The sequence below is a fragment of the Canis lupus genome, chromosome 3, assembly GCF_048164855.1.
Source record: "Canis lupus baileyi chromosome 3, mCanLup2.hap1, whole genome shotgun sequence".
In the NCBI taxonomy this organism is placed as follows: Eukaryota; Metazoa; Chordata; class Mammalia; order Carnivora; family Canidae; genus Canis; species Canis lupus.
In genome coordinates, this window is record NC_132840.1 from 58,852,175 (window position 1) to 58,865,011 (window position 12,837).

Genomic DNA, 12,837 nt, shown 5'->3' on the forward strand with positions numbered 1-12,837 from the left:
AAGAATGTGATCTGCTTACTTGTTTTCGTCTCTCCCCCTGCCCCCCTCCCCCCTTCACATTTTGCTCAGATGTGACTTCAGGGAGGTCTTCCTCATTACCCTACCTCTCATTACCCTACCTCATTACCCTATCTAATTAACGCCCCTACCCCACCATTTCTCATCTTCTGGTCACTATCACCTTTGTAGGCTTCATGGTCTCAGTGGCACTTATTATTTGAAGTTGTGACATTATTATTTCTTTGCATTTTGTCTGCCTTGTTCATGTTATTATCCTTAGCACCCAGAACTGTACATGCCACGTAGAAGGTACTCTGTAAGTGGTAGTAGAATCAATGAGGAAAGCCACTACACTCAGTCTGGACTCACTCAGAAGTTGATAGTGTGGATAGACAGGTCCATGGAACATAATAGAGTCCAGAAACAGACCCGTGGAATACAGGACCAGATATAGTCAGCTTTGCAAATGGATGGAAAGGCAAATTAGTCAACGAGTGGAATTAGAGTAACTGGCCAGCCTTTGGAGAAAAAAATAAAACAGATTCTTTACCTCAGTTCCATTCACTGAAACCAATTTCAGGTGGATTAAAATGTTCAACGGCAAAGAAACTGTAAAGTACCAGAAGAGAGTAGTCCTAGTGCACAACTCTTGATGGGAGACCTTGGTAAGCAAGACTTAGAGAGCCGGAAACTACAGGAGACTAAGACTTGATGCAACTGAAAGTACAGCAGAAAATATCATAAGCAGAGTCAAAAGCTGAATGATATTCTAGGGAACAAAAATACATTTTGTAACATGTTGCAACAGCCTGGATTTTTTACTAACTCTGATCTTGGACACTTACTTAACTCTCTGTGCCTTCGTTTCCTCATCTCTGAACTGAATTAGTACCTAGAAAAAATATGGAAAAGTGCCTGGCTCACAGTAAACATCCCCTGTATGTACATGTGTATATGCGTCCTATAGCATACAAACTGGTAAGAAAGCTTGTGACCCAGCAGAATGTAGATGAGGATAGGACTGAACTGCTCTCAGAAACACAAAAGGTTTATAAAATCTCACACGTAATTAAAGAAATATAAATTTAAACTGAAAGATACCATTTTCTTCCCTGTTGTGGTTTTGCAAATACATCATTAAGTATTTTACCACAGAGGTCCTGGAGCAACCCTTGGCCAATGTCTGCTTTATATGGGTTCTTGGGAAGGCGATTTTTAAGGAATACTTATTTTTCCAGGGCCAAAATACCAAGCATATTTATGTTAGATATTTTAAATGATCCTTTTTTTCCCCTTTGTGAAAGAGATGTCATGTGATAGAATTTGATTTTCCCTGTAGAAAGTCCTGGAGATCTAACCAGAAGCCCAGAGATGGATAAACTCAAGTCAGTAGCAAAGTGCTACGCTTACATAGAAACATCCTCCAACCCTGCAGACATCGACAAGATGACAAATGGAGAAACATCATCATACTGGCAATCAGATGGCAGTGCTCGCTCACACTGGATTCGGTGGGTGGTGTAACACCAGTTGAGAGTCCAAGAAAATTACCCTCTTGCTTTCTCTTGTCTCATTAATGCATTAAATTATTTTCTAAATTTTAGAATACTTTCTACTTAACTGCTTGATTTTTTTCTTATTGTGACTATTTGTGAAAATGCATTAAGAATAAAGTAAAGGAAAAAAAAATAAAGGGAGAGACGCCTGGATGGCTCAACAGTCTGAGCACTGCCGGACCGGTGGTTGAGCATCTGCCTTTGGCTCAGGGCGTGACCCAGGGTCCGGGATGGAGTCCCACATCAGGCTCCTTGTGGGGAGTCTGCTTCTCCCTCTGCCTGTGTCTCTGCCTCTCTCTCTCTCTCTCTGTGTGTCTCTTATGAATAAATAAATAAAATCTTAAAAAAAAAAAACAAGAATAAAGGGAATTATATGAAATCATGCTACCTGGTTCATGTATTCATAAACATGGATAATTCCTCTACTTGGTATTTTAAGGTAGAAAATAGTGTTTGACTAGTATTTTATAATACTGATTTCAAATCTTTTTCACTACTTTTTCAGAAAAATTAATATCACAAGGGGCAAATACTTTTCTTATCTCAGATGTGATTTTACCTTTTAAGATCCTTTCCATGCTTTTAAAAAATCTGTATGCAGCTGTCTTGGCCAGTTTGGCAGATGAGTAGGGAATGGGATGACCAGGAACCCTGGGGTAGAATTGATGGCAGTAAACTGGTATTTATAGAAGTTTTGAAGCTGCCATCTAAATTGTCACCTGTCTCTTCGGAGAATGGGCTAATTTCGGTTGGTGAAAATAGAAATAATTATCTTGTTTTCTCATAGAGAGTATATATGACCTTTGGCCATCTAATTTATAGATGAGGGAATATATTCAGTTCTCGAGGTTTAGAATTTACTTTTTGCCAGGTAAAGTGATTTTTTTAGGATGTTCATATTGTACTTGCTTGCCTGTACTGATAGCTTAAAAGGGAATGTGAGGTTAATCTTGAATGGAAAGAAATTTTACAGACATGACATAAGCAGAAGCTCATAAGGACTTTGAAACTCATAACATTTCAGGTTGGTTGTTTTTAGGATCATGGAGATGGGACCTGTGAATGTGGCCCATGACAACCTGTATAAACATTTGTAGTCTGTGCTCCCTATGTTTTCCAGCTTAAAGATGAAGCCAGATGTTGTGCTTAGGCACTTGTCCATTGCTGTGGCTGCCACTGACCAGAGCTACATGCCGCAGCAGGTGACGGTCGCCGTGGGCAGAAGTGCCAGCGATCTTCAGGATGTCCGCGATGTGCACATTCCCAGCAATGTCACTGGCTATGTGACACTTCTGGAGAACGCCAACATTAGTCAGCTGTGTGAGTCAGCCCAGATGCTTGTCCTTCTATTAAGGGGACTGGATGGCAGGTGGTGGGGAGGAGGTTGATCAGTGGGAAGACCTCTAAAGTGGAGAAACCGTCAGATTTCCTTGGGAGGTTGATTTGCTTCTCGTGATGCACATGGGAGTAGCCATTATTTCACTTTTATGGTGTTGTAGAGGGTTATAGAAGCCTTTTTTAGTTAAAAGTATTTTATTCTTGTTTCCTTATTAAAAAAATATGGATTAACAGAAATTATTCAAAATCTCATTACCTAGGGATTGTCACTGTGAATATGTTAGTATGGATCCTTCCAGAACCTTTCTTATGTGTGTGTGGTTTACACACATGCACATGTTTTAGGATAAAACATAGGGTTAAGTACATGAATTTACAAGAATGGTGATATTCTTTCTGTGCTGTCGTTTAATTTTTTTAGCACATTGTCAGACCATGTGTTCTTGCACACCTTTATTTAGTGATGTAAGAATTTGTCTTTATTTTAACCAGCCCTTTATTCTGGGACATTCAGTTTGTTTCCATTTTTATACAATTATAACTTTGCTTCACACCTGGCATTTTGGAAATAATCACAATTCTGTGATTTCTTTCCAGGCTTTTTGCATTCAGGGAGCCGGGATGCTTCATGTTTTGTCTCATTTCTCCTAAGCTTTCCTGGGCCAAAAGAAGTGTTCTTACTTTGCTCAGAGGAACTGAGGCCTAGGGAGGTAGAGTCTTTGTGTCTCATCCCTGGGCAAAGCAGTAGTTAAACTCCTGGAGTAGACGCTTGCTGTCTCACACTGTGCTGCTCCCTTCTCTCAGTTGTGTGCTTTTGAACTTGTCACCTCCTCCTCTCCAACCCAAATAAGAAATTGTGACAGCTCTTAAAAGTGAGTCATGCCTGTGTCATCTATTTGGACTTGATTATTAAAAATAAATTCTCACAACTGCTGTGAGCCAGCTATTGTTTAAATCAAAATTTCAGAACACTATCAAAAATTCTAGACATTTTCTTCCTGTGTATTTAATTGGGATTTAAAAAGTGATCTTTGTGTTAATTTTCAAGATGCATCAATTCCTAAGAAACTTTGTGATGGAAAGGTTTAAGCCACCCTTACACTTACATGTTATTCTTAGGACTCCTAATTTTGGTGATGCTTATCTGACAAACTTATATGCTAGCTCCATTGTACACATTATTTATTTCTTGCTTCAAAGTATATTTCAGAATTTTCTTTTCAAAATGTGAATTACTATTTTGCTTTTAGTTGGGAGCCTAGCCTTTGCTGAACTGAAGAAGTTAATCCAACACTGAATTTGTCGTTTGCGCTTGACAGATGTCCAGATTAACATAAAACGTTGTCTTAGCGATGGATGTGACACTAGAATTCATGGTCTGAGGGCTGTTGGCTTTCAGAGAGTTAAGAAGTCTGGGGTCTCCGTGTCAGATGCTTCTGCAATCTGGTACTGGTCTCTGCTGACCTCTCTGGTGACGGCGTCCATGGAGACCAACCCTGCCTTCGTCCAGACAGTGCTGCACAACACGCAGTAAGTCCCCCTCTGCGCCTGACCCTGAGACTCTGTGGCTTAGCCCTGGGCACCTGGGTGTGTCTTGTCTGCTTTCAGCTCCCGTTTTGGGATGGGGGTCACAGGCGCCGTTCTGTTCCTCACCCATGGGGCAGGTTGCTCACATTCATGGAGCACTTTGTATCAGATACAGCACCTTCAGATGCTGTGCATTATTTACCTACTCACATTGTGAAACATGTAAAACTTACTCCTGTGTCACCGATGAGGGTCCTGTGACGCTCCCCAAGGCGTGTCACCGGGCAGGGTTGCACCCCTGGGAATCACGCCTTGGAACTCAAGGTTGAGTGAGAATCTTTTCACTAATGAGGGAGATCTTCTCAAAGATACTAAACAATTTATTTTTAAATGTAGAGAGCACTTTTGAAAATAAAAATTAAGAAAGTAAAAGTAAGTTAAAATGAAGTAAAAAATTAAAACTTCATTAAATTTAAATTTAAAAAAATTAAACATTAAAAATCTAAAGAAACCCCCCAAAACCTTTTAGGGCAAAAAGCCACAGTGGTAACAGCCAAGACAAAAAGTAGTGACATGTAACCTTAAAAGCAAGGAAGTACTCGTGTTATATTTAAGTTCAGTCCCTGAGAGAGAGATTGCTGATAGGGTTCCCTGGATGTCCTGTGAGAATGTTTGTGGTTGCTGTTAAGTGAACCTTTTCCTGTGGGCAGGCCACATATGGAGACCCATATTTGTCCATACTCCTCTGTCATGCTTCCTGTTTAAAATTGTTTTAAAAACATCGATTAGAAACTTGGAGAAATATTGCCAGTACAGTACAAACAGCTTTTATTTCCTTCTGAGCCACTTGAGAATGGTCTGCAAACCTGGTGCCCAGTCGTCCCTGAGTATACAAGTGTGTGTTTCCTGCCAGCAGGGAATGTTCTCTGCCCCTGTCTAGCTCAGGAAGTTCATGGGATGCACAGTGCTGTCATCTAGGCCTCAGGTCCCCTTTGGGTCTCTCACATTGTCCCAGGAATGACCTGTGTAGCAAAAGGACCCAGGCCACACTTTGTGTTTCGTTGTCATGTCTCCTTAGTCTCCTTCCGTGTGGACCAGTTCCTCAGTCTTTCCTCTATGTTAAGACTTTGAGGTTAATGAAAATTATTTCTAGGAGTGTTGTTCAGTTTTGGTTTATCTGATGTTTCATAATGATTAAATTTAGGTTTTATGTCATTAGCAGGAGTATCACAGAAAGAGGATGTGTTCTCATTGCATGTCCCGTCAGGTGACCCACAACGTTAGAGTGTCCTCTGCTAGTTCTGCTCATATTAACTTTGACTCCTTGAAGGAAGTGGAGTCTGCCAGATTTTTCCATTGTAAAGGGATTTTTTTTTGTCTTGGTATAGTAAGTATTTTGTGAGGATGTGCTTTGAGACTGTAAATGTCCCATTCTTCCTCAAACTTTATATGGGTGTGGACTCATGGTTTCCTGTGGGTTACATCACAGTGTTGATGTCTAGAGTGGCCCAGATTTGGCCAGTGGGAACCCCATTAGCCTGGTTCACGTGTCCTTTTGACATGTCCTCAGCAGCTTGGAACGCTTCCTTACTTTCTAGAACAATAGAGTATCGCAGGCCTGTCTTGAATGCTCCCTGTGTTAGTCCCGGAATCAACCATTGTTTCTGAGGAGTCATTATCCCTTTTAGTGGAGAATGATATTTAGGAATGAAACACATGGAGCTCATTGCAGGTGGGGTATTGCATATCTCAGGCCCTCTCAGTGGACCCCATGAGGAAGTACGTGTTGTACATACGTAATATGCACATGTGTGTAATATGCACATTGTGTACGTTACATACATTTACAGCCATATTCATTTCTGTGTCTTTGGTGCTGGAGTTTGCAGCGATACTCGGTCCTGATCCAGCACCAGTGTTCATTCTAGTTTTCTCTCTGTAATTGCACCTCCCTTCTCTGATGATGAGAAAACTGCTGCCCACCCCCCTTACCACATTTACTTATTTAATTAGTCCTAATCAACGTAAGCAGTGTTCCATCTCCCATGCCCTCACCTGGACACTCTCCTCACCCGACTCCTGCTCCAGCACCATTGGCAGGGCTTCTGCAGGGCTGTCCTTGTGCACATGCTCTGCTGAATCCCCTGGATCCCCTGGCCTGGCACCAGGCCGCTCTTCTGGGTTTGCAGTGGCCCTGGTGGGCCATCCCGTGTGCAGATCCTCTCTCACGGTGCTCAGCACCCCATCAGGGGCCACCATGCTGCCATGCCCTCCCACCCAAACACACAAGTGCCTGCCTTATGGACTGAGCTTTCAGGAAGGGGAAGAAGGAGAGCTCTCTACCTTATTTTTGTGAAGATAGGTTGTTGAGGAATGGATATATATAAAGTTTGTATATCTAAACAGTTGTAATTGTTAATCTGCAATTATGTTTTTACTCCTCATGTTTAAGTATCGGTGATCTAAAGCTACTGTAGAATTTTTTGAAAAATTTTCAGTGAGGAAAAATAAAAAAATTATGAAACAAAATTGTTTACTTGTCTTAGTAGAAATAGATCTGGTCAATCACTGCATGCTCATGTGCAGTGCTGAACTCGCAGAGCAGCTGCATTTGGTGTGGCTGCTGTCCTGCATGGCTCCTTGTAGGGCAAGGGAAGAATGAGAGCAGAGGGAGGCTGACACAGTATTGGCTTTATCTTAGTGTCTCTGTCTTGAAATAGAAATAAATTGTTCGAGGGATTCTCATTATTGTTACCATATAATTGACTGTCAGTTGTAGAACTTTGAGTTATTTTTTGTATGCCTTTAAGTTGTTCACAGTGGACTCACTCACCCAGCACACTTGCTGGCATAAAGGAGGACCCTGTGATTTTTGGTTGCATAAATCTGTTTGATGGCTGCTAGTCTGGAGGAGGTAAAACTTCAGAAAGATTAACGTAAGAGGAGACGAAAGAAGAGAAACACTGAAGCAGACATTAAAGCAGAAAGGTGGGCAGCCCCGGTGGCCCAGCAGTTTAGCGCCGCCTTCAGCCTGGGGTGTGATCCTGGAGACCCAGGATCGAGTTCCACATCAGGCTTCCTGCATGGAGCCTGCTTCTCCCTCTGTCTGTGTCTCTGTCTCTCTGTCTCTTTCTCTCTCTCTGTGTTGTGAATAAATAAATAAAATCTTAAAAAAAAAAAAAAAGGCAGAAAGGCCAAGAAACACAGGCAAGAATAGAAACTGTGACAGGTGCTCATATGTTTAGGGGGAAAGAAAATTCCTGGCATGTCTTTAGATGCTATCGATCTTACAATCTTATGTATAAATAATCTTCTTACTGGGCCACAACCTGCTCTGCCCCTGCGGGGTCACATATCTGAAGAACTTTGGGGTTTTCTGTAGAGTTTGTGTGTCTTTGCCCACCCTACATGAAATGAGGACTTGTTCCCAAAGAGTGGGATGAGTCTTCGTGGAGGGAAATGGAACTCTTAAAAGAAAGAATAAATAAGAAAGAAGGAAGCTCCATGAAGTTACTTGGCACCATGACTCCTAGGGGAAAAGCTGGCTTGATGTTGTGTGCCAAGTTCTCTGTGGGAACGCTTTGTGAGGGATTAATCCCAACAGGTGCCTAACAATTTGGTTTTCATCAAATATTATGAAATTACCTTTTTGCCTGGATTTGTTCTGATTTTCCATCTCACAATTGCAGGAAGGCACTACAGCACATGCCTCCACTTTCCCTCTCACCAGGATCTACAGATGTCTCAACTTTCCTGTCTCCCAACGTTCTAGAAGAGGTGGACAGCTTCCTCATAAGGATAACTAGGTAAAGTCCAGGTAGATGGGATGAGGCTTATAAGGGTAGATGGTCTGTATGCTTGTTAAGTCTTTTTTTTATTTTTTTTATTTTTTAGTGCTTTAAATATCAATGCTAAAAATGGCTCATTTTTAGTGACTGAAGAGAAAGTGAAATCATAGTTTAGCCCTCTAAGCTCCATGATCTAGCGACACCACCTGATCTCAGGGGGTGGGGATGGAGGTGGGGGTGCCTCTGATGCAGCCAGAACAGGTGTCTCAGAGTCCCCAGAGCAGAGGCTCTCCACCTGCTTGGAGCCCCAGCCCATGGCCTCACCCGGCACCTGCTGCCTCTGCGTAGGTGCTCACACCGCTCATCTGTGGGCCCAGGCAAGGCTCCTTAGTGGCTTGACAGGCAGTGCTTGCTGTCCTCTGTCCTGTTTCCACCTGGCCCTGAGGAAACTGTGTCAGAGTGCCGACAGTTTGAAAAGTTGCAGTGTAACGGGTTTAAAAAGACAGGCATGTGTTGGAGCACACCTGAGGTAAGTTGTTGGTACTTGGGGGAATGAGCTCTTGACGTCTGGCTAGTAGTCTGGCTAGTAATCGTTCTTTGTAGCAGAGGCTTTTTATGTTGCAGCTTTTTTTTTTTTTAATTTATTTTATTTATTTATGATAGTCACATAGAGAGAGAGAGAGAGAGGCAGAGACATAGACAGAGGGAGAAGCAGGCTCCATGCACCGGCAGCCTGACGTGGGATTCGATCCCGGGTCTCCAGGATCACGCCCTGGGCCAAAGGCAGGCGCCAAACCGCTGCGCCACCCAGGGATCCCTGTAGCAGCTTTTTTATTGTGGTTTATTTGTTGTTTGGTTGATACAGTCTGACTTGTTAAAATTGATATTGTTAGTATTATTTAATAGTTATAGAGTAAGGGCACAGAGGTAAGGATTGAATTTCCTTGTCCTATGGGTTGATTTAGTTTTTCTTTAGGTTATCTTGTGGATTTTGAGAAAGTATGTCTGATGAACACAGAGAAAGCATGTCTTATGTGATTTTACTGATGCTGGTCAGTGATGTGGGATTTGGGCTGCTTGGATTTTCTCATGATTTTAAGAAGTGAAAAGTTTTTTGCTCTTTGTTTATAGCTGCTGTTCAACTCCAGAGGTGGAGCTGACTCTTCTGGCCTTTGCACTAGCAAGAGGAAGTGTTGCCAAAGTGCTGAGCTGTCTGTGTACCATTGCTGACCACCTGGACACACGCTATGATGCCTCGTCCCTCATCTCCTCCATGGCATCAGTCAGGCAGACCCTGCTCCTTAAATACGGTAAACGAGTAAGGCGTGCTGGACCAGCTGCAAACCCATCACTAACCTGGCATCCTCTTATATCCTCCATGATTCCGGGATGACATAGCCTCTCCTACATGGGGAGGGCAAGAAGAAGAGGGTATGGGCTCATTGATGGCAGCATCAGAAGAGGGCCTGAGTGTCCCCGGGGTTGTACTCTTGGGATTTACTGGCCTGATCACTTAGGCTTAGTGGCCGTTTGATCACAGCCATCCTGGAGGAGGTGCAGGTGTGTCTCTGTGTAGACCAAGAGGTTTGGGAAGCTGGAGTACCTTCCATCTCAGGGAGGGAGGGATCCTGGTCTTAGACTTGCACCCCTCTGCCATCCCTCTGAGAGCTGCCTGCCTGCCACCGCTTTGCCCACCAGGGCTCAGCAAAGAGTCCACCTTAGTGCTTTCCTGTTGACCAGGATGGGCCTTCCTAACCTTTCTCAGTGAATGTGGGAGGAACAGTTTATTCACTGTCTCGGCCTCTAGTGCTAAAGATTCTGTCCACAAAGTCCAGTATCGGATCCCATCCTGTTCAGTTAGAGCGGCAGACAGTGCTGTCGCTGCCATGATATTTGTACCTTTGCCTTAGTACAACTTAATAATTTATTTTATGTTTAATAATTACGGTCATACTGTTGATGTCTGGTAAATCCAATTTTCCCCCTAAATTTGAAGAGGTCATTTTATTGTGGGGTTAAGGGGCCTGTAGCAAGCACAGCTGGATGGCAAGGGTATGTAGTGTTTGGAAAATACTCTCCAGGAAAGTTATCGATTCAGATGAGCAGTTACTTGGGCTGGGAGCACTGGATAGGGGAGTGATGCATGCAGGAATGTTTGTTATTGGCAGTGTCCTAGTTCTGGATTGGGTTCTAGGTTAATGGGTATTCATCATAGTCTTAACACAAAAGGGAAAGGAAGAAAAGCTTTCAGGTCATCGTAGCAAATGGTACTTTTAAAAATTCTTAAAACTTTCAAAATTTGCCTGCAGGTATATTAAAGGAACAACACCCAAGACCCTAAGATATTATTTATATATTTAAATGCAATTATAATAAAATTAATTATTGTCTCCAAAACACCATTTTAGGAATCCCTCTCCCAAACTGTGAATCTGTGGTATGAATCTGTATCTTATGATGTGCTTTGTTTCAGAATAGTAGTTATTCTAGAGACCTCTTCTTGGAATTACATAGGGATGTAGAGCTCTGCGTGGTCTGTTTGAGGAAGGCATGGAAAAACGGTGCCAGCTTTTGTCTAGTATAGCTTCTCTGTTTTAGCTGTTACATGAGTGCATTTGCAGTCAGCAGTGTGGGGGCCACCTGTGCTCCACTTCCACTGGCATGCCTGCTAGCTTTTATTTTTTTTACAAACTAGCACCACCTTCAACCTCTCGTTTCAACCTCTATTTTCTTCGATCAGGTAAACCTCTTCAGCTGACCCTTCAGGCCTGTGATGTTAAAGGGAAAGAAGAGAAATCAGGGCCCGAAAACCTCCTTGTCGAGCCGTGGACAAGAGATGGTGAGTGGTGGGTCTGTCCATGTTTGGTGAGCAGGAGAGGCCGCAGTGTGTCCTCTGGCTGTGGGGACCGTGGGCTGGGCCTTGGGCTGCTCAAGACATGTAGGCTGCGCACCAGGTTGGCCTTCATGAGGCAGTGGTTCTATAACCATCTGTGCCTTCTGTAGGGCAGCCGGGTATCCCGCTTGGTGTCAGTCACTTGTAATGGCTTGCATATACTTGAGCCCTCCGTTTTTGAAAAGCGAGGACTCTTCCTTTTGGAATCTAAAAAGTCACCATTTTTAAAAATTGATTGTTTTTAAAGATTTTATTTTTTTTATTCATGAGAGGCACAGAGAGAGGGGCAGAGACACAGGCAGAGGGAGAAGCAGGCTCCCTGTGGGGAGCCCAGTGAGGGACTTGATCCCAGGACCTCAGGGTCATGCCCTGAGCTGAAGGCAGACGCTCAACTGCTGAGCCCCCCAGACATCCCAAAGTCACCATTTTTAAATTCAGATGATTTTTATATTGTGTTGTCCTAAAGCATTAAAAACCTCAGCAGGTCCGAAGCATATTGCTGAAAAGATAGTTAAGGGGAAGGGTCTATCTCAGTATGGCTCACCTGGATCTGGAATGTCTGGAAGAAAGCCTCCGTCCTCACTTGGTACCAACACAGAGCTGCGGAGGCTCTCTCTCACGTGGTGTGGGCCCTTTGCCTTGTCCCAGGGTGTCGGTGAGGCTCTCCTCATCCGTCTTGTTGGCCAACTGGCTCACTTCCTGCGTGAGCCCCCGTAGAGTCAGTGGATTGTTGGGAACATGGCTAATTCAGCCCAGGAAGGGGAATGTGCTGGCAGCCATCAAACACTGGCACGAATTGCCCTCCTGCTTTGAATTTGCTTTCTCCTGAGCCTTCCTCATGGCCACCTGCATTCTTGGCGGTCACCTCTCCTCTGTCCTGTCCCCTGTGTGCTTCTGCTAAGGCACCTCCTCTCCCTGGTGGACTTTACAGGCCACAGACCCTTGCTGCGGTCCTCTCTGTGCTGCGCAGCCTCTGCAAGGACATTTCCTTCACTTGCTAAGGGCCACACAGGCTGCTCACTCTCCCACCACCACAGTGGGCTCTTGTCCTCCCTCCCCGACCCAGGACAGGCAAGACCACTCTGCCAAAGGCTCTGCATTTTTCTTCACTCTCTGGAGAGTCAGGAGTTTTGTCTCCAGAGCATAGAAGACAGAACCTTCTCATAACCTATAGGTGGATTTGTCTTGTACTCTCATCATTATCCACTGAAAAGTCTCTGTTTTATTTTATCTTTTTATTTTACTTTTATTACTATTTTTTTTCTTTTTTTAAAAGATTTTATTTACTTATTCATGAAAGACACAGAGAGAGAAAGGCAGAGATATAGGCAGAGGGAGAAGCAGGCTCCAGGCAGGGAGCCCGATGTGGGACTTGACCCTGAGACCATGGATCACACCCTGAGCCAGGGGCAGGTGCTCAACCACTGAGCCACCCAGGCGTCCCTTTTATTACCATTTCAAATCATGTCCCATCTATTCTTCTTTTATTTAAGACTTTTCTTTAGAGCAGTTTTAGTTTATAGCAAAATTGGAGGAAGGCACATAGCATTCCTGTATAACCCCTTCCCCCATGCACCGCCTCCCCCATGAGGAGCGTCACTCCAGAGGGAGGCATTTTCTTACTGAGGATGGGCTTATGTCAACATGTTATAATCACTCAAAGTCCATAGGTAACCTTAGGATCCACTTTTCTTTCTTTTTCTTTTTATTCTTTTTTTTAAGATTTATTTATTTA

The 12,837-nt window shown here is 43.5% G+C and overlaps 1 protein-coding gene across 5 annotated transcripts in view; it reads left to right on the top strand.

Annotated features, from left to right (window-relative positions):
* Positions 1-12,837, top strand: part of ZZEF1 (zinc finger ZZ-type and EF-hand domain containing 1) — a 101,258-nt gene that overhangs the window by 20,457 nt on the left and 67,964 nt on the right. For 2 of the 5 annotated variants that reach the window (XM_072821698.1, XM_072821699.1), the window contains exons 4-10: positions 1,340-1,511; positions 2,677-2,876; positions 3,492-3,604; positions 4,294-4,424; positions 8,111-8,227; positions 9,341-9,519; positions 10,950-11,048. In XM_072821698.1, the coding sequence (XP_072677799.1) occupies positions 1,340-1,511; positions 2,677-2,876; positions 3,492-3,604; positions 4,294-4,424; positions 8,111-8,227; positions 9,341-9,519; positions 10,950-11,048 (1,011 nt within the window). Of the gene's footprint in view, positions 1-1,339; positions 1,512-2,676; positions 2,877-3,491; positions 3,605-4,213; positions 4,425-8,110; positions 8,228-9,340; positions 9,520-10,949; positions 11,049-12,837 lie in introns of those variants that run through there. The other 3 variants (XM_072821700.1, XM_072821701.1, XM_072821702.1) reach the window with 2 other exon arrangements.